This window comes from Solea solea, chromosome 11 (assembly GCF_958295425.1).
Source record: "Solea solea chromosome 11, fSolSol10.1, whole genome shotgun sequence".
NCBI classification, from domain to species: Eukaryota; Metazoa; Chordata; class Actinopteri; order Pleuronectiformes; family Soleidae; genus Solea; species Solea solea.
Genome location: NC_081144.1, coordinates 788,600 through 810,932, shown reverse-complemented (window position 1 = coordinate 810,932; position 22,333 = coordinate 788,600). Strand labels below are relative to the sequence as shown.

Genomic DNA, 22,333 nt, shown 5'->3' with positions numbered 1-22,333 from the left:
GAACGAGCTTCCGTATGCGGAGCCAAACACAGCTGATACCAAATCAACGCGACACAGAAACAACCGACGCTCGCGCTGTTCTGGTCCAAGACTCGGCTGCAGATCCATTACCTCGACCTGCACCTACTAGGGATGCACTTATCCTCACCTTCTCCTCTTTACTAGTAGGTGCAGAACATTAAAAAGTAACATAATAATTAAGGGAATTTGATTTTAATATTGCTCTCCCTCCCTCTTTTTTTTGCTTTTAGTAAAAACGTGGGTTCTGTCTGACGCAGGCAACATCCCACATGTAGTTTTATATCATTTCTAGTATAATGTAAGTCTTGCATTCCAACCTCTTTGTGTATCTCGTTTTAGCGACATAGCCCTTTATTTTTGATCTCACTTGCTTCTGGAATATGAACAAGGTGGTTAAAAAGAAAAGAAAAAAAAAGAAAGGTGAACAATAGAATATTTGCATTCACTTACACTATTTTATATAGCATGGAGTTTATCAACTACAGGGAGAATATTGTATAAGTGATGTACTGCAGAGGAAGAAACGACACAAAGTAAGTTACATATCTCACATGCAATCAGTTGCTGCAATGGAAAAGTGACAGATTTGTATATTGGTTGATCCAAAGAGATGATGAACACAACAACACAACTATTGACTTATTGTACAGTACAGTGTATCTTTGAGTTGTCATGTGTTATGTTGAGATGATTAAAAGTCAAACCAGCGGTTTCATATTCTCTTTGTATTTATTTCTCATTTATTTCACAAAATGTCTCCCTCGTCGTTATTCAATATTATTTGTAAATTTACATATTTTATTTTAGTTTTTGTGGTTTGAAGTTCATCAAAGGCACAAGAGGTGGCGGGAAAAATTGATGTACATTATACACATTATACATTTATTTTCCTTAGCATATTATTTTTTTGGATTAGCATTAAAAAGATGTACGTTGCGGTCCACTAGATGACGCCAAGTGCTCACTCTCACTAAAGCTGTTATATATGAGTGATGAATACTGTGCAATATTGTGATAATATTGTAACGTGACTTAAACATCGCGATAATACCGTATTGTGACTTAAATATTGTAAAAATATCGAATTGTGACTTAAATATTATGATATTGTTTCGTATTAGGTACAGTAGATGTCACAAATTCGTACGGACTGGACGTTTACATTTTTGTAATTAAGACTTTCTGAATGAAAACTATCCTGAATTTGAGATTATATTTTAAACACCAAATCAACAAGAATACAATGTATATGGCTTTTAATCATATCTGGTCCAAGGCTGTTTAATAATCATGCTCTTTAATCAACATCTTGATTTGTGTCACCGACCAAGTGATTTAAATATATTCTAGTAAAGGTGAAGTTCACACTAACTCAGATTTCAACAATCTTGTGAAGCAAATTTCAGAGAAACAAGTGTTTAGTTTACTAAACCACTTCAATTCATGAAAACCAGAGCAAACCAAGAAAGAAATCAGTTTAACACATTTCCCATGTTCCCCGGTGTACACCCACTCTCCAACTGAGGCTCACATGCTCACATGGTGGGAGTTTATAAATGTTAAGCTCCTCCCACGACCAGTGACTCACTGGTGCTATTAATTATCTCAATATCTCATTCAATCTTCATTTATGACTAAATGTATAAAAACAATAAACACATATACGTCATGATAGATCTTAAATCATCTTTAAATCTTTAAACACGTGAATGAGTCATCACCCCCGTGACACACTCAGACTTGGTATCTTCCACCGTCATCACACCTGTGTGGAATTGTTGACACTTCCATATAAGGAGTCTCTGTCTATGGTTTCCTCTCTCTGTGACTGGAGATAAGTTGTGTTGTTTATAATGGGATGTGTTCTCACTATTGCAGCTGGGAGGCCACTGTGAGAGACTGTCTTCTCCTCCATCTGCTGCCCATAACCAGTGTCTGTCACACGTGTGTGTGTGTGTGTGTGTGTGTGAGTGTGTGAATGCAATGAATTCCAGTCATTTTGGTGCATCTTTGTTTTATAAATCTCGAGTAAAACCCAAAATAAATATCCTGCGACGCATGTGTGGGTTCTGACCCAGGAATGGACGGTTTAGAATGTGGTCCCAGAACATCTCAGGACTGTGTCTAAACCCTCACGCTGGACCAGCATCTGGATTATGTCTTAAAGAGCTGCACACACATAGCTGAGTGTCAAGACTGCCCTAATTATAGTAGCGCACGGAGCAGACCTGTAATTACATCAACACACACACACACACACACACACACACACACACACGCACACGCACACGCACACGTGATGCCAACTGTGCCATAATTCAAGAATAGAAACTCTGGTGGTTTTGTGGGATTTTCTTAGAAGGAACACGAAGGTCGGCGGTCAAAGCGATTTGAGGGCGTCGAGACTTCATCATGTGATCATATCCTGCCAGACACCCGACATTTAACACAAATTAACACCTTCACACACACACAGGTTTGCACAGCTATTCTTCTGTGGACACTGCAATGATTAACATTCATTTGGACAGCCTTAAAAAAAAAAAGAAGAAAAATAGACAAAATCCCTTAAACTTAAACTAATAAAAATGTACATCTTAGCTGTAAACTAAACCAGTTCCCCAGAAATCAGGTTCTGCTTCATTTGGACCAGGTTTTGGTCTCTATGAGGACTACTGGTCCGGACCAGGTCAGTGTTTCCAAAAGCTTCCAAACTCCTCACTCGTAAACCAACAAAAAAAGTATTAAAGCTGTAGTGTGTAACTTCTAAATACATGTAATGGTGTCATCACAGACACCAGGACCTTGTTCACTGGCCAGGTTTTCATCATTCCAAAAACATTCAGAATTACGGTGATGACATGGGCGCACACACGCATCCAGGACTATGGACTATGCTGACATTTCCAAAACATTCATAGCAAAAACTACCAAATACAATAGTCATCGTCTTGAGTGACTAAGTCCAACGTTATAACAAGTCAGCGACGAGCCGCCACGTACAACAAGATATCTTCCCCATGTTCAACTTTTCATCACTTTATTATTGTTTTATCATTGTACAGTTTTTGTGATCAGACATTCTGTAAAAGCAGAAACAGAAACATGTTTCTTTCAGAGTCACCACGAGCGTCATGCTATTGGCTACAATGATGACACGAGAGAGAGAGAGAGAGAGAGCACGAGAGAGAGAGAGAGACAGAGAGAGAGAGCACGAGAGAGAGAGAGAGAGAGAGAGAGAGCGCCACGAACAGCGAAAACGCAAACAAATACAAAGCCGTTGTTTTCTTCTATTTACACTGTAAACCTCCTCCATCGTACGTAAACACACACGTACGACAACTCGGGCTCCACTTTATTTAAAAAAAAAAGAAATCTCTCCTGGCATGTGCACACTTTGACGGCAGCGGAGGAGGAGGAGGAGGAGGAGGAGGAGGAGGAGGAGGAGGAGGAGGAGAGAGTGTCTTTGCGTGCGACAGCAGCTCGAGTGTGAGTTCAGTGACTGTGATCTAACACAGAGAGTAACGTGGTGCAGAGATGGTTTCTGGTGGAATGGGAAGTAAAGTGGAGCAAATGGCAGAGGAAACTGAATCACGTCTCTGAAGTGTCAGGAGGAGGAGGAGATATTAAATTATTCATTCATTCATTCATTCTGCTTAAACCCCTGTAGAATGGAGGTTGATCGGCACCTGTTTTCTTTATAGAGCCACACATTCACTCAGCGCTTTCATTTTTTGTGCAAAAATGACCACCACTGTCATTATATATCATCAAAAAACAACCGAATCTGACCGTATACATGAAGGGCTGCTTTACATCTTAGATTCTTCTTTATTTTATTGTGGGAGTGAAAAAAACCAACTGCCTGTTGAAATGAAGTCTTTAAAAACCTTTTTTCCTGTCGTCAACTTCTCTGATCGTCTGATCAGCGCAGACAAACACTTGACATAATTATTATCTAGTAAAACAGGAATTATACATATACAGAGCGTCATGTCTCTACAAAGGGTTCATTTGAGGGTAAAATAAGAAAAGTACGTAACATTTGGGAGGGTTTAAATCGAATAATCTACTTAGAAGTGCGTTCATTCTAGTGTATAACTCCTTTAAAATAAGAATAGTTTGGTTTTCGTAGCTTTAGTTGAAGCCTCTTGTATGTACATTAGCAAAGGGCCTTGTTTTACAGACTGTGTCACAACCCTAACCCTGATCACAGAACAACTGGATCATGCTTTTTCACTTTGTTTTGAAGCAGACAAAAACCACCACAGTTCCCTTCCGTACTTGGTAAAGAGATAAGTTTGTTAAAGTCTGCAGCTTCACCATCATACAGCGCTGGCACGACTCGGCTCTGCCGGCCACTGATCGCTCAGAGCGTCGTCAGAGTCATGAGCGCGACGTCCGACACAAGAATCAGACCAAACTATGCTGAAGTCCACATCAGATTAAAAGACTTAAAAATCCTGAAAACGTGTTCATCTCCCAGCGTTTAGCAAAGGAAATGTCTGAAATGGTAACATTTAACAGGAGTCTGGAGTATTTAGAAACTGCACTGCTGAAAGCCAGCGACCGTGAGCGACCGTGAACCCAATCACGACCCGTTCAGTCGTCACAGCAGTTTGGAGCGTAGCAGAGGAACGACAGGAACGATCGATTAGCTTAGCATAAAGACTGAAAACCCCCCAGAACAGATTCATTCATTAAAGCTGCCATCAGTGACTGAAGTGTCAGTCACAGTAAATCCAGGATCCCACAACACTTCAATCTCACCAATCAGGAGCCAGGACTCCACAAAGAGGCGGTCCTCTGTACTTGTGAGGTCATGGTGAGTTCCATGTACATCGGAAGTCAGGGGTCAGAATTGGGGAGTAACAGCAGCTCCGAGTCGACGGCGTTCCAATTGATAAATAGGAAAAAAACCATGGACTTAAACGTATCTCAGGAAAGCTGCGATTTCCCTTCCGTTCAAATAATAATAAAAAAAAAAGAGTAGCACAGAAATATGACAGAATCATCACTAAATGTAGCAGCGATTGGTTGATGGTTCCACAACTTCTTTGAGTTCCTGTTGAGGCAGCGCCGCCCTCAACTCAAAATTCCGACTTCCAACTACAACTGGAATGCACCGTGAGCCATCAGTGAATCATTAGGTGACAGGGTGAGGGATCGCTAACAGCAGCAACAGAGCAAAAGACAAGATCACTGACGGCAGCTTTAACTTTAGAGCAGGGGTCTCAATCTCTGATGTGGGGGCCACATGAAGTTCAAGTCTGGCCGGGGGGGGGGGGGGGGGTGATGATATGTCGCGATATTCCACCACGACATAGCAACGACAACAGCTGTTGATAATATTTTGCATCATTTCAAAATAAAAGTGTTTGCTTTGATACAGAATGACAGTTCAAAATAAAAGACACCAAAGTTTCACTCGTCTGAATTCGAGGCACAGGTCAGTGGATTTTTGTTACTTTACAACAGTCTTTATGCTAAGCTAAGCTAAAGTCATTATTAGCAGCCAGTGACACAAGATTTCTCAGAGTAAATTGGTGCATTTCACAATAAACCTCTTAACGTATATTTTGGTTTATAGGGCTGAAACAATTCCTCGATGAATCGATTACTAAATGAACGACAACTATTTTGATTATCGATTAATCAGTTTGAGTGTTTTTTAAATAATTAAAACAAGTGTTCTGATTTCTTTGCTCCATAAAACAAAGAAATCATTCAAACTGAATCATTTTGGACAAAACCAGACATTTGAGAACATCATTGTTTCCAGGTTTGACAAACACTGATCAACATTTTCTGATCTTTTATGGACCAAACCATTACACGATTATTAGTAAGTTAGTTGCAGCCCTGTTGGTTTATTTAGCGTCAGTAAAATAGATTTGTTTGCCTTTTAAGTTGTGAACACCACCAGCTTCACAAGTCACATTTGTTTTTATTCTAAAACCATTTTTAAGATGAAAAATACCTTGATGCAAAACAAAAGGTTGTAATCCATGAAAACATCCACTTTATAAATGTAACGAGAACACTGGATTACAATTCAATGCTCATGTCACGACACTCGAGCTGTGTGAAAACGCTCTCTACCACTCCTGGTACCACTCTGTTCTTTCTTTCTTTCTTTCTTTCTTTCTTTCTTCACATTATACACAAACTGTCTCATACATCAGACTCAGACTCAAACAAACTGAGGCCACAGTTTGACGAGTTGTTACTGGAAATGCTCCAAAAACACATCAAATTAAAGCAAAAAGAGAAAAGAAAGTGTTGACTGAAGCTTTTTCCTTTTCTCCGGCTGCTTCGGGGTCAAAGGGTTCGTGGTGCCGTTCTGAATCATTGAGGAGAAATGGAGCGATGTTTCCGCTTTAATAAGAAGACCCATTGTTTTAGAGGAAGAAGCTAATATTTTGATTACAGCGGCGGTTAACATGGTCACACCAGGAAACTCAAGTAAAAATAATAGAACATTTAATTTATCCTTACTTGTGGTACAATGTAAAAGCATCATTTCCATCCGTACTCGTTAGACACAGTAAAGTTAACACCATAACCACAGTTAGACGCTCCAATCCTTCCCTGATCTCAAGTCTCTGACATGAAAGTAGAAAAAGCAAAAAAAACAACTGATTTTACATAAAAGAAAATTAGCGCAGAATGATTTCCCAGGAGTTGACAGAAAGAACGGAATTAAAATAAAAACCTAGATAAGTTAAAGAGTCAAAAAGAGACAAAAAAAAATGTGCAGAAACTGTCTTGTCACAAGCTTTGGCCCACTGTGTTTGTGTGCAAGGTGAAACAGCAGAAGACATAAACTGTCCCATCAGAGCAGGACTCCCTCTGAGTCTCTGTCCTGGAGGAAGAGGAAGGGGGGACAGGGAGAAGCGAGGGAGAGTGAGAGGGGGAGAGAGAGAGACAAACAGCCGGTTCAGCTCTGCCACTTGCTGTTCTTCTCTGTAACGCCAGTGGGTGGGGCTGTTGTGCCATTTAAAAACACCCCTCTTGTTCCCTCGACACACAAGTCAGTGCTTGCTGGACATGAATAAAAAAAAATATATATATAAAAAAAAAAAAAATGACAAACCCCCCCCCCGCGCCCCCCCAAAAAAACCCCCAGCAGCGATTGTGACGTCTCAGTCGATCTTAACTGCAGCGTAGATCTTCCTGATGAACATGTAGACGGCGTAGAAGCCGATCGTGCCCGTTAACAACCAGAAGGACAGAACCATCAGGGCCGTGTAGCCGAAGTACAAGAGCGAGGGGATGAACTCCACGATGTCCAGCTGGTGAGGAACAAAGCAGGAGGAAGTCAGTTCACTTCAGTTCCACGTCTTCACCTACAGTGGAATCAAACACTGATTTTCTTTTCTTTTTTTACCTTGTTGATGAAGTAGAAGACGGCGTAAATGAGGACGTAGAATGCTGAGCCTCCTGAAACCAGGAAAGTCCTCCACCACCACCGGTAATCCTGAGACAGCACAGGTGTGTGTGTGTGTGTGTGTGTGTGTAAGACAATGTAAATGTAAAAGACAAATCCACCACAGTCCTGAACCCTTCACTGAGAACAGTCCAAGTCTCCCATCACATAACAAGCTTACATTTTAGATTTGAGACGGATGCTCTTCCTGACGTAACTCTCATATTTATCTGGGCTTGAAATAAATGCTGTGATATTGCATCAGGTTATCAAAACAAAGCCACAGCAAATATATGTTCTTATCAAGCTCAAGTCAATCAAACCAAACATTCTGAGAGAGTCTCAGTCAGGGAATGTTTTGTAGTATGTACCAGAAAAAAAAACCACAAGTAGGGCCGGGCGATATGGACCAAAACTGATATCGCAATATGTTTTGTTCGAATGGCGATATGCGATATTTTTAACAAAACGGGTTAGCTCACTAGCTCACCGGTTGGCCGCTCAGCTGACACCTGAAACCCGACGTCCAGAGTGTACAACAGAAACCCGGAGACCAGAGCCTCGGTGTCGGACACGGTAAACAACGAGCCGCTGATGTGTTTTAAGTCCACTTGGAGCCAAAATCTGCGGCTAACAGCTGGTGGCGCTTAAAACTAGTGACAACAAACAGGCGTTGCGTCACCAGCTCAACTTTTATTATGTATTAACGATTAATGAAGATGGTTAAGAAAAATGTATCAGAGTAAAAGTACACATGTTATTTAGGAAACTAACAGCGCCATTATTCTTTTTCTTAGCCACCAACTGCGTGTCCGCCACGTTGTCGTTCAAACGTCTGTTGTGATGCGTAGCGTGGGCGGGACAACACCACGTAGTACGTACATGAAAGGGCGTGGCTGAGCAGCTGAACTAGGCGTGTAGGCTCAGAGAGAAGCGGTCGGCTTAATTGAATAGTGTTCGCAAGGCAACATAAAAATAATATATAATATACTGGTATGACGATATTGTCTCAACTACACAGCTCTTTCAAAAACATACCGGTATAACTCTTACTACCGGTATATCGCCCAGCCCTACCCACAAGGTGTCATGACTGTGGTGGCTTCTCCATCCAACTGTAGTAAAAAGAACATTCACGGTTCCCACACCTTGGATGATATGAAATTTAAGGACTTTCCAGGACTAACTTGTAAGAGAGCATCTTCACCCATGATGGCGTCCACTTTTATTGATTTCTTGCACAAAATTCAAGCACTTTCAATGACCCAAACGTTCAAGGATTTCCAGGATTACATTTACCATCCAAAACAGTCAGGTTAAAGGTCGGCTACAGTTCTCGTTGATCTTACCTCTGCACAGAGCTGGAAATAAACCATGACGATGCTGATCTGAGAGCAGGAAACCACCAGGATGATGAAAACCAGGAAGAGGAAGCCAAAGAGGTAATAGAACTGATTCTCCCAGATGGCCTGTAGGGGGCGACACCCACACAAGTTTCAGTGAATGTGAGGACTAAGCAAGCAACTTTCTATTTCTTATTTGACAGTGACCTCAACTTTGTTGATGATGTGACAATAAGGATGACTGTAATTATCCAGGGTGTAGCAGAGTCTTGACATTTACATATTTATGCAGCTGACACAGTTAGGAAAGTTAAACAATGGCCACAGACTGACGGAGCAGTCAATTAAGTCTGACTGTGGTGTTTTCCACGAAATCCAACAGACCGAAAGACACTTTTGCTCAACGCCAGTTTCTATCTGGCTGCTCCAGTTCGTTGGCTTCCACCAGAAGCTTTAACTACCACGGTGACCGGCCAGTCTCTGCATTATGTCTACAGTTATATTATTCACTCACCGACAATGAAACTAATCATTAAATCTAACTGTATTTGCCCAAAAAGAAACCTGACCATTGTGGGAAAAACGCCTGTACCTAATCTGTGTGTGTTTAAAAACCCCAAACGTGTGTGTGCTTGTTTTTTTCATGGTAATGACGGTGTTGCAAAATCCTTGTCGCGGTAGACCGTGACACCGGTGACGAAACCACATAAACACTCACCACCAATGACTTATGCTGAAAAATAATTAAACGTCTCTCGGTATTAAGACACTGACACACACACAATAATCTAATTGAAAGAAGCGCTGATGTAGTTGTACTCACACTGAAAATGAAGAAGAGCTCGATGAACATGGCACCAAATGGCAGGATCCCAGCCATCAGGATTCTAGTGGAAACAAACATTTATACTGGAACAATTAGAGCATGTCTCAATTTAAAAAGTTGAAACCACAGACAGTTCAAGTTTCAACACTTACCCTACAAACTTGTTCATGTACCAGCGCTGCTCTGGAACTTGCCGCGGGATCTGATTGGTGCGCACCGGGTTATCGTACGGCTGTTTGCGGAAGCCAAAGTAGTAACCCAAGTAGACCAAAGGCATGGAGATGCCGAACCACATGCACAGCAGGGCCAGCATTGTGGTGAAGGGAACCTGGGGTGGAGCGAGAGCAGAGAGGAGGATGAAAGACAACGTTTTAATGCCACTGAACTGAATATGAAATCAAAAAAGAACCTAACGTAGAACAAATAAGAAAACACCAAGGAAGATTATGCTATTATTTGACATCGCACCTTAAAATCCATCTTTTAATGTGAGCAAACTTTCTGTGTATCTAGTTGAGTTCACATGACATTTTATGAAGATGATTTTCATAAATTGTGTCTAGTTCATTTTATTAATCATTTATTGGAGGCACTACATCTTCAAGATGTCTTTCATACCAAATGCTTCAGCCATGTTAAGTTCTTGAACACTATTCACACTGAAGCTATGATCTGTTTTTCTATAGTGTTTTTAAACAGCTTGTGAAGCCAAAGACAAGTTTCCATATTGTTACTATTAATGATAATAGTAACAATAATATTAATTAACGTGCTTGTTGTTTGTACAGTGAATGCATAAACAACAGACATTACTGAGACTCACTGCTCCAGACGAATGTTCTCCCCAGATGAAACAGTTGAGGATGAAGCAAATTCCAAACACCACTGCAGGATACAAAGTTGCTGTCTGCAGAGGAGAAGGACACAGGAAAAGCTCAGCTGTTCTGTTTACAAGGACACTGATGACGCCATGAAAAATGCTTATTTATTTATTTAGATATACAATGTGGACCAAAACAAACATTGGGTCGGCATTAAAAAAAGAGCAAAATGCACCACTATTATGTTAGTGTCTGCCATTCACACTACTCTACAGTTTCCAAGCACCTGGGACATCATCACTTTAGATTTAGTTCAGTTATATTAGGTATTTTACATTATGATTATTGTGAGAGGAAGTCGATCATTAAATTTAGTAGCAACTTACACAAAATGCTCCTTTCCTCCATCGATGGCCCTTCAGTGTGCGGTACAGTCTGCCAGCAAAGTAACCACCAAACACACTGAAGGAAACACACACACACACACACACAGTTTGACAAATGCATGATTTGGATTCTTCTTCATGGTGATGTGAAAGCTGAATGTGGTTCTTACCCCATGAACATGAAAAGAAAGCAAGCCGTGGTCATCAAGGCTCCTCTACTGGACGGAGACAACATGCCCAACATGGCAACAACTATGATACACACGGGAAAACAGCAGTTTTAATATTTCACCAGTTAAATAAACTAATAACTTTATTTTATCTTCCAATGAATAAGATATGAGAAACTAAGTCAATCCACTGAAGTTAATGTTGTTGTGTTTCTACTAAATTCATTAACCAGCAGTGAATGTGCCATTTAAAAGGAGGAAATCAATCATCAGTGCAGCTCTAGGATCACGGCTAGCCCAGTCTATAACGTCAATTGTATTCTCAGATTCCTCTATAGAAGCACAAGTCAGAGTGGTGGATCATTTTCTGAACATTTACCAACAAAATCAGCTGAAGGAGACGCAGAGAATCTGCTGATGGCTGCGGGGCATCCCTATCAGGACAGTGGAGCTCTATCATCACATTTATCTTAAGCAATAAATATCACACTTTTGCTAGACTGAATGATTTCTGTATTAAACAATACCAGTCCAACTTCCTCAGATTTGATGTTAATCCACTAAAACCAAATCATAACTGAATCATGAGGCACTTTAAGATTTCAAACCTCGCTGTCAACATCTGTCAAGGAACCAGTGATGAAAAGTCAAAACTCACAGATGACAATGAGGATCATGCAGAAGAGCTGGATCCCTGAGCCCAACAGCGAGCTGAGGATCATGGGATACTGCGGCGGCCTGAAGACGTCACCGTGGACATTCTTCCACCCTGACTCCTCCATGGTGTCCTCCTGGTTAGGGAGGAGAAAATGTGGTTTTTACAAATCTGAGGATAATTATGCAGATCATTTCTGATCTATTGATAAATTACATTTATTTTCTTACTATGTCGTCTTCTCTGTTGTAGTTAGCAATGTCCTTCCTCAGGGTCCTGATGATGATCATACTCAGAATACCTGAGAGAACAAGAAACAAGTGAGTGAGCAGTTAAGACAGGAAACGCAACAATTCATATAACTTCATCTTCAAATGATGTGCAACTCAAGACTTATGTCAAGTACAGATTATAAACATCAAAACAACACAGGCTTTGCAGCATTTGTTCTCACACATTCCTTAGCTCATCTGCGGCTCCTACAGCAGTGAGCTTGTTACAATTACACTATGTAAATAAAAGGTACTTATAGTAGCTATAATGTCAGTAGGGCTGTAATCAACCAAAGAACCAGGGTTCGGCAACCTTTGTGACATGTTTGAAATGTTCTTCTCATTTAGTGTGCCATTATCAACAATAACACGAAGATAAATTATGACACAAAATACAAAAACATTTCCAATATACCTGGAATTGTATTCCATTCATAGAGCACATCTCAGTGACATGGATGTTAGAGGACGACTGAATGTAGCTCAACATTAAATAAAACCACCGGACGTTCTTTAATCTTTCTGTGTCCTGTGGGTTGGGCTAATCCAAAAATACTGAAAACAAGGGGGGTGTTCTCTGAAGACATGCTGTTACCTGTGGAACAGTGGTGCTCTGAAAACATCCCTATTAGCACTTGGTACATTCCTCCAGATGAAATCAAATTAACCACAGGCTGTATGAAATTAACAGGGCAAAAAGTCGACCAATCTGAATTTGAGTCCAACCAGAACGTATCGACTGATTAATCGGCCAGTCGACTGGGACTTTACAGCCAGAGATGTCAGATCACATTTCTCTGTAATTTAATGGAATGTTACAGCTTACAAGAATTGTTATGTCATTTGTTTTACATTTGTTGATCAGACCTAACCCTGGACACAAAACTGACTCTCATTACTTAATCGCTCACAGTGCTCGACTGCGTTTACTTAGACATACACTACATGACAGTTGAGGTGAGCAGGATTTGTCAAATAGTGGACTTACCAGACAGGAAGAAGACGACCACCACAGAGTTGATGATGGAGAACCAATGAATCTGGACGTCACTCATGGTCAGGTACGTGTCCCATCGAGACGCCCACTTCACTTCACTCTCCTGCTCAGAGAAAATGAGACGTTCAGCAGTCCTGTCACTACATGACTACGTGTCTATTTTCCTCTATACAGGAGGTAGTTGGGCCAAGTAAAAAGGTTAAAACATATTCAATTAAACGTAACGCTGCAGGATTGCTGGAACAATTGTTGAGTTTCATCTGCACTTGCTCTGATCTGCCCTGTGGAAGCAGAGGCTGCTCGAGAGGGAGAATAATGAAACAGCGTGACAGTGTGAAAATGCTCAGTGCTTCCAAGCTTCAAACTGTTTTTCCTGAGGGGACAAATTAAGTATCTATCCAACTATCCTCCTGTGATGCTGTAAACAGAGCCCAGATGAGGTGTAGAGGTTGGGTTTTCTCTCTCTCAGACCAAGGGATTAAAGAATTACTGATCAATAACAAAACCCATGCCTACTGAACCTGTCAGTCTATCTTTGAAGACATTCATACTTGGGAATTGAGTGTGAGGACAAAAATAAAATGTCTCCAGCCACAGCTGTCACCAGTGCTGACACACACACACACACACACTAAACTATTCCAATGTAAAAGATGCTGCATGTCACTGACCTCCCAGTGGACAGAGTAGGTGAAGAGAACCTCGTTCTCTTTGGTTGGGTCAATCTCCTGGGGGGCGGAGCCACTGGCCTCAGGCAGGGTACAAGTCTTATCGCTTTCCACTGCTTTAAGATCTGAGGATAAACAATGATGGGTGTTTACAAGAAGTCATTGATACTTTACTGGTTATAGATTTGCGTCTTTCTTCTCAGGTTTGGTTGAATCAACCCAGACCAGAGATGTAACACAAACTATGAGTAGGATGACACCTACCCTCCACTTTGACACTTTGGGGAACAACCTCAAATCGCACAACCCTGTAGTCGTGAAGCTCCCCCTCTTCCAGCTTCTCCCTGTGGAAGTACAGGATGAAGGACAGGTGGTTGTGCAGATAAAACTGTGAGGGAAGAAAAGAGAAGAAACATTTGTTTTTGAAATGTTCTTGAGTTTTTTTTCTTTTTAATGAAAACTATCTGTGTCACTGTGTTTCTGCTACACATAAGTAATTATGATACAGGTATAGGTGATCAGCTCAAGGACTGCCGATAAATCGACATGAATAAAAACGTAACATGACCACACTCACTGTACTTAACTACAGAAAATACAACTGATGAGAAATGGTGAAAAGATTGAAACACAATGGTGCAACTGATAAGAGACAATCCGAAAGAGAACAAGGGCATCAGGTTTTCCAAGATAGGTAGTTCCTTTCAAGCCTGAAAAAAAAAATATATATATATATATATATATATATATATAAAAAGTGCTGTATCATAATTAAATATACAAATTTCAAAGTTAAAATCTGTCATTCAATTACTTCAGCAATATTTAATAAAAGTTAGCCTTTCACATTCTTGTGTTGGAGTGGTGAGTGATCAGGTCAAAATCTGATTTAAATATAGCAAAGTCCTCTAATGGCGCATTTCCACCGGCTCTCCTCGCCTCGGCACGGCACGGCACGGCACGGCACAGCACGATTAGGTCGCATCTCCACTACAAAAAAGTACCTACTTAACGTGGGCGGAGTCATCACTGCACGGCTGAGTGAAACTGTGGTGACTTTGTTTTGTACGCGACACACACACACACACGCGCACACACTAGTGACTTTACACCAGACTTCTGTAGTTGTTGGAGATTAACCCACGTTTTTAGGATTGTTCAGTAGTTTTAACTTATCTACAATTCGGCACTGTTGGGCTTCATTTCTGTCCACGTCTCCAGACTTCAGCCTCCTACTCCACAGACTACAGCGGCCTGTGATGCCGCTCGCGATCGCCGGCGCTGTCCCTAAATACACCACTCCACTGTTAAATATAGAGGTTTCCCTGGTAGTTGTTGGAGATTAACCCATGTTTTTAGGATTGTTAAGTAGTTTTAAGTGATCTATAGTTCGGCGCTGTTCGGCTTGATTTGTGGGTGGGAGGTCTCTTCCTGTTACGGGACTCTGGCCAGTCAGCGGCCGGCAGGCTGACCAACATTGCATAGTACCTACTTAGCACGCTTGGAACCTTGCCTGAGCAGGTACTAAAAATAGTACCTGGTACCAGGTACTAGGCTGGTGGAAACGCTACTTAAACTGTGCCGTGGCGAAGCGAGTAGAGCCGGTGGAAATGCGCCATAATACCCAGCTGTTAATCCAGTCTCACTCAATTCTCAAACCACTAAGAGAAGTACAGACTAAAGAAAAAAGAAATAGACAAACAATGCAAAAAAGTGACATGCATAACATGGTTCTTAAACTATGATGATGATGATTTGCTTCACATCTACCTTGTTGTTGTCAACAAATCCAAGTCTATAGCCATGTTCAAACTGGATATCTTTCGCCACGTCCTTCTTCTGCTCTTCCTCTGCTCCTGCCTCTCGGTTGGGGTAAAACTCCAGCCTGGTAGCAACTGGCAGATTATCTGCAATGCTGAGAGTCACAGTGAGGTGTTCAATTAGTTTACATGATTAACATTTTAAAACAACAATGAAGGTTTTAAAGTTTTAACGTTCTTTCTTTTTTTTTCTTTTTATTGTTGGGCTGACCGGGTTCTGGAGAGACTGAAATTCCGTTCTGACCTCGTGTCGTAATGTGTGTTGGAATGACAATAAAGGAATCTTGAAACACGCTTTAGTTTTACTTAAATAAATATTAACCGTTGTAACAAAAACTGAGTAAACTGCTCCTGCAGTCAACATTTACATGTGTACAGTTCACTCAGAGAAACCTGCAGAGCTTGACCAGGCTTACATACAGACCAGAGCGAGAAATTCAAGTTCTAATGTGCCTCTCATGTACATTATGCCGTTTTATCGCTTCACACAAACGGTGTCTATCATATTGTTCATCTTGTGACACAATGGGAGCGATAGACGCAAGTCGCCTTATTTTACGTAATGGGCATTTTTTTTCACCATCAAAGAAAACATTGTTTCACGCTCTGTTGTGGGGAAATCTGCAGAGAAGAAACCGCCATTATGTGTGGTTTCACAGCACCGTGGCTGGGCACAACTTGGCGAGCACCGTTTACTTACTTAATTCGGGAGCTCCGTATAGTGGGCGGTTTCTTCTCTGCAGACATTTCCACGAGAGAGTGCATATAGCAACTTGTGTCGTGGAGCTCACACAGAAAAAAATCCACTATGAGCAGAGTCTGGCCACTAAACTTAACATCTTTAAAAATGTAAACTTATAGTTTTAAAAATGTATGCTCACAGGTGAACATAATACTCCTCCTGGATTCGCTCGGCAACCAGCTTGCTTTCATCTATGCTCAGAGTTTTCTTGCTGCACATCATCTCACATTTCTTGTTTTTGTTCATCTCAACAGTGTACTGTGTATTCACAATACGATCCCCACGCAGCACCTCACCTACAAGAAAGAATCATAAAAGCATTCTTTAGAATATGTGTATGAGAGCACCTTTTTTTAGTGCAACATGTTAACATAACACTGTTTTTCCTTTACAGGATCAGATCATATTAAGAAGTAATTGCAGAGGAACTTCTCAGATGTCTGCTGCAATCCACTCACCCAGATTCTCCCCTTTGTAGACAACAGAGTCTGGCTTACAGAAAGGGAGGGAGTAGTATTCATAAGGAAGCTGGGTGCGGGAACTGGTCAGCTTCACTGCCTGAAAAACAAATCATTGGATTGACTGGCTTGCTCAGAGAGTGACATGCAAAGCTTCAATCACAACATTGTGGTCCAAGGCTGTGTTCAGACCTGGTAGTAACACCTGTCCTCAGTCAGTTCATTGACATGACATTAGAAAATGACATTTAAAATACATGTAAACGTATTAGTCAAACTGAAATTGTACTAAATCGATAGAGATAGGTGTCAGATGCGTAGTTGAGCTACTAGTGCATGTATACCTTCAGCAGGACCAGAGTCAGATTAGAGTGGCCTGGGTTGCTCCGAACATGTGCCACAGAAGAAATGTGAAATTCAGGCCAGTACATATTTTTGACTAAAATGGAGACTGATCTTATCTTTATCAGTTTAAAGAATTTTATCTTGTAAAGTTCATGGATCGTAGGAAGACTTAGAATGGCACTCTGCATGCCAACAGCTACCTGTTTCTGAGACCAGAAACCACATAATACTAACAAGTATTATGTGGAGTGGAGTGGAAATGGACACACTTCAATAAATCTACTAGTGCTTGTATACTGGGACAAGGGCAGAAATACAATTGAATGGCGTAGTTAAGCTACAACTGTAGTTCAACTTAAGCTGTCTGCATGCAGTACTTTTCCACGCAGAGTCAAGTATGACTGTTCACACCTGGCATTAAAATGCATCCTGGAAGCATCTGATGTATCCACCCTTTATCCAAATACACGCCAACATCACAACCGCTTGCAAGAAAAGTATACGTTTTTATTCTTCTGACTGCACAGACGTTTGTTTGTGTGTGTGTGCGCAAGCATCAATGAGAGAGCACTGATTAGTGTAAAAAAGAAAGAAAAAGAAACTGTCAAGGATCAGACAAGGTCAGTTGAGGAGGTGGGCTCTAATGTGGCCTGTGGATTGTATCCATGTGGGCTAAGGTTTTTGGGTGCTCCCAATCCCTCAGATATCTTGTGATGTAAGGCAACCACACAAGAACATTATCATAAAGTTCCTAGCAATCTGTAAAAAGGTGAACACCGAAGTTTGGCCTTACCTTAAGATCTACTGTGTCACCGTCGCGGAAGTCCCGGGGAGCGACTCCGGGAACATAGAAAGGCCGGACCACAGGCAACAAGGCCAACAGCAGCAAGGCCCACCACGTCTCCTGTAACACAGACGCCGCTAAATATCTAACACACACACTTCACAAATATACATTTGGTAGAGTAAACTAAAAAAATGTAAGAATGGTATCACTGTATGAGCAAAAAAGCCTTTATAAATGTATTAATATCATCATGTCACATGTAACACAGTAGTTCTCAAACTTTTTATACCAAGTACCACCTGACAAAAATATTGAGCTCTCAGAGTAACACCATTATTGTCAAACAATTACCCTCCGCGTTTTAATTGCAACAGAAGTGTCATCAGGGACAGGTGATTCAATACCAAGTCAATGCCAAAACAGCCGAGCAACAGCGGTAACATGTCCATCATTTACCTTTGATGCAGATTAAAAGCAAATCAAGGATCAGGATATGAGTATCCCAATTCTGTACGCATAATTCAGGATATGGAGATTAGTTTGAGGACTTTATGTCAACAAAATGTCACCATAAACATGTTAAAGCTGCTGTTTGCAAATTGCTTAGGCTAGTGTAACAGCATAAGACCCGAGCATACTACGGTCAATACCATACAGTCTATGAAAACACAACGCCAGCTTGTTAATATTTGTGAGTAGGGCTGGGTTCATCAATGGCAATAAGGGTTGTCATGACAATACAATTGTAAACTTCGTACCAATATCAAGGAAAATACTTGGAAAAATGGTTAATACATCAAGATTCCACTGGGCAAAAAAAGTGAACAATTAAGAGGTATATTTGATGTGCTACTCAACTTCATGACCACCACAAGACATATCTTATCCTTGGCCTTTCCTTGATCATTTGCCTTGTATATAAACTACTTGGAAAAAAGGAATACATCAATATCAACTGTTTGACAACGATATGAACAATATGAAAAACAGTTTATATACATTTTTGTTACAGTGCTCACACTGAACATTTGTGTGAAACGTTTTTTTTTGACTCATCTTCACTTGGGAGCGAAAATTCCTTTTTCATTACCAGAGTTTTAGTGTGCTGATTATTTTCATGAAAACCTTTTTTTCTTCAGTCTGCCAGCTAACATTATCTATTTTCTATCACTATTTGCCTAGGTGACAGGAAACTGCCATTAGCTTTGCAGATTTCATACTTTCTGCCCAAATGTGTTTCCTGTCACGTCAAAAAATAATCTATGACAATTCATGTTTGTGAAGAACAAAATGAAAGCACAACAATGGCTCCAAGCCTTTTCCTTATATGAAATGTGGTAAACTGAGCTTTGTGATGTAATCTAAATAACTGTGATGTCAGTCATTTATTATGGGGATGGGCCATATACCGGTAGTAAGAGTTATATCGGTATATTTTTGAAAGAGATATGTAGTTGAGACAATATCACCATACCACTATATTATATATTATTTTTATGTTGCCTTGCAAATGCTATTTTATAAGGCCAACTGCTTCTCTCTGAGCACACAAGCCTAGTTCAGCTGTGCCCATGCTACGCATCACAACAAATATTTGAACGAAAACATGGCAGACACGGTGCAGGTGGAGAGTGAGCAGTTAGTGGCTAAGAAAAAGAATAATGGCTGTTATTTGGAGGTATTTCACGACATGATTTGCAAAACGTGCATGAAAAAGGTTATGACAAAGGGTGGAAACACTACAAATCTCTTCTGCCAACTGCTGTATGAAGACAGTGTGCAACTACGTGGTGCTGCTGTGGCCAAGGGCTCCCAGTCACCGTCTGTCTCTCTCCCAGCGAGGTGAGGCATGCACTACAGCGTACATTTTTGTTATTTGCAGAGGTATGCCTGCCTATTAGATCAGAATATAGGCTTATGTAGGCCTGCGGCTCACTATGTTTCTCTGTTTTCTATGTAATAGTGTGAAGCTGTAGTACTTATAATTATAATAATAACAATAATAATAGGGCCACACGGTGGTGTAGTGGTTAGCACTCTCGCCTTGCAGCGAGAAGACCCGGGTTCGAGCCCCGGTTGGAACAAGGGCCTTTCTGCATGGAGTTTGCATGTTCTCCCCGTGTGTGCGTGGGTTCTCTCCGGGTACTCCGGCTTACTCCCACAGTCCAAAAACATGCAATGTGGGGATAGGTAAATTGGACACTCCAAATTGACCATAGGAGTGAGTGTGAGAGTGAATGGTTGTTTGTCTCTATCTGTGTGTGGCCCTGCGATGGACTGGCGAACTGTCCAGGGTGTACCCCGCCTATCGCCCGATGTAGCTGAGATTGACACAGCACCCCCCGCGACCCTCTGGTTGAGGATAAAGCGGTAGATGATGACTGACTGACAATAATAATAATAATAATAATAAATGTAATTTAAAAGCACCTTTCAGGTCACTCAAGGACACTTTACAAACAGAATGAATTAAAATTACACAACTAGATAAAACCAAAAAAGACAAAACAAAAAAACCCCACATAAAATCAACACCATAAATAAATATACAATAATAAATATATTCTGTATTTAACCCAATTTTCTGGTAATAGTCTTTCTTTTAATAGATGAGGAGGCTACACATAATTCTGCACAAATCACAGACATGATTAACGGTAGTGACTGAATATTCCTCACTGTGGTATTGTTTGTTTTTAAATAGCAAAACTTGTGCTGAAGCAGATGATTAAGTGTTACTGTGAAAGGAAATCGCTAAGACTCCTGCTCCAAGTCCTGACCTATGGACACAGAAGAACCTACAGGTTCCACAGGCTCCTGTTCCTTCTGCAACACAGTATCTGTGGTCCAGAGTGATGACAGTGACCAAGAACAAAGCAGTCACATGACATCCACGCCCATGTTTGCCAAAGGGTATGTGGGGAACCTATCTCCTCCGTTAGAGCCTTTTATATCATCAGCCAAGTCAGCTTCACACATAATAGTGATACAGGGGCTGAGAATTACTATCTGGAAAGAAAACTCACAAAGTAGCAGCAAAGCATGGAGACATGGGAGTACATGTACATCCAATTACAGTAAATGTAATGCGTTTGACCAGTACACATCACATTATGTCAATATTACAATGTCCCCTTTTTACAGTTCTCCCAATAATGACACTTCACCAAACATTAACCCTTTATACGCGCTACAAGTGATAATGAACACTCCCCCCATCCCCAATAGCCGCATACCAATGTCTCAGATTCCACATTTTATTAGTGGAAAACCACAAGTATGGCGAGTCTTTCATATGCAATGTTTCACTTGGGAATAATCTTCTATTATCCTTCAACACGACGCTAAACTATGACAACGTGACACAACGCACGACGATTTTACTACAGACGCTGATTTATGGTGGGACCCAGAAGGAAGTTAGCAAGTGTCGCTACTTACTTCAACGACAGTCATGGTTTCTGACACAAAACGTCACAGTTTAACGACAAAACACAAATATGAAGTGTTTGTACGATAATCCACTCATGTCGTTCACATGTGTTGCGACACTTTCTTTTTGCCCCCCCGACAACAACCTGACGACTGATACCGCTGCTAACAGCTAACGTGGAGCCAAAGTTCGACTAACCGGTTTCTCCTGACAGTACCGGGAATGACAGCACACAACTACGAACGTGGCCACGCGTATTCCGTCGGAACACTTTGATAAACCACAGCAGTGACGGAGGAAACTGTTTTAAACCCACTGACAAGTAAGCTAGGTGACGTGAGCTAACTTAGCTAACTCCCAACAACCACTTAGCCAGCTCGTCAACATTAATAGAGCAGCGATTTCCAGCAAGTCCACAACATAATTAGCGTTTCACTGTCAGCGAGAGGACGTGGCGGACATGTGCTCGGCCACATACACAGCGCTGCGTGTGAGTCAATGTGGGAAAAGGTTTTAAAAACGAGGCTAAGTTAGAGAAAAACGCTCGCTCTTTACTCACCATAGCCGCGGCCGCCATTTTGAATACGTGTCATTAGTGACGTCGCGGAAGGTGTTGGGTTATCGACTATTTCATTTTTGGATGAAAGCCTACTGTACACATGTCATTCATTCAGTTAGATATTATCCACAATGCGATCTCGGTTATACATTTAAAATAATACATTTCATATTTGTTATGAATAAGCTTATTAATGTGTGTGTGTGTGTGAGAGGGAGAGTTACATTTCAAACAAAATCCCCAGATTCGTTGGTTTTCGAATAGAGCTGGAACAATTACTCAATTAATCGATTATCATTATTATGATCATTATTATTGTCATTATTATTATTATTGATAATAATACTAATAACAATAATTAATGATCAACTATTTTGATAATCGGTTTGAAGCTTTTTTCATGATTAAAACAAGATTCTTTCATGTGAATATTGCTCCATATAAACAAAGAAAACATTATTTGCACATTTGAACTTTTTCAATAAACTTAATTAATGTCTCCACTTTTATTTTTAAGTGCACCCAGGAGTGAAAAACAGTTCATTCAAATACATATTAATGAGTGCATGCACAAATTGCATATTTCTTAGTCATCGCATGT

At 40.8% G+C, this 22,333-nt stretch overlaps 1 protein-coding gene across 1 annotated transcript; it reads right to left on the bottom strand.

Annotated features, from left to right (window-relative positions):
• Window positions 1-7,133: 7,133 nt before the first annotated feature.
• Window positions 7,134-21,782, bottom strand: tm9sf4 (transmembrane 9 superfamily protein member 4). Its single transcript, XM_058642921.1, has 18 exons — window positions 21,733-21,782; window positions 17,747-17,857; window positions 16,609-16,708; window positions 16,290-16,446; window positions 15,359-15,503; window positions 13,853-13,976; window positions 13,592-13,713; window positions 12,912-13,023; window positions 11,882-11,952; window positions 11,655-11,787; window positions 10,997-11,078; window positions 10,827-10,902; window positions 10,443-10,526; window positions 9,772-9,947; window positions 9,617-9,680; window positions 8,800-8,919; window positions 7,412-7,501; window positions 7,134-7,316 (listed from the first exon to the last, which is right to left on the bottom strand). The coding sequence occupies exons 1-18, from the start codon at window positions 21,748-21,750 to the stop codon at window positions 7,167-7,169; spliced, it is 1,935 nt and encodes a 644-aa protein (XP_058498904.1). The 5' UTR covers window positions 21,751-21,782; the 3' UTR covers window positions 7,134-7,166.
• Between the last annotated feature and the right edge of the window lie 551 nt (window positions 21,783-22,333).

Excerpts from the sequence above, each read along its gene's own strand:
- tm9sf4 (XM_058642921.1), bottom strand. Across the intron at positions 11,079-11,654 it reads CATGATCCTCATTGTCATCT|TTGTTGCCATGTTGGGCATG; the intron begins GTGAGTTTTGAC and ends TGTGTATCATAG. Across the intron at positions 8,920-9,616 it reads AGCTCTTCTTCATTTTCAGT|GCCATCTGGGAGAATCAGTT; the intron begins GTGAGTACAACT and ends CGCCCCCTACAG.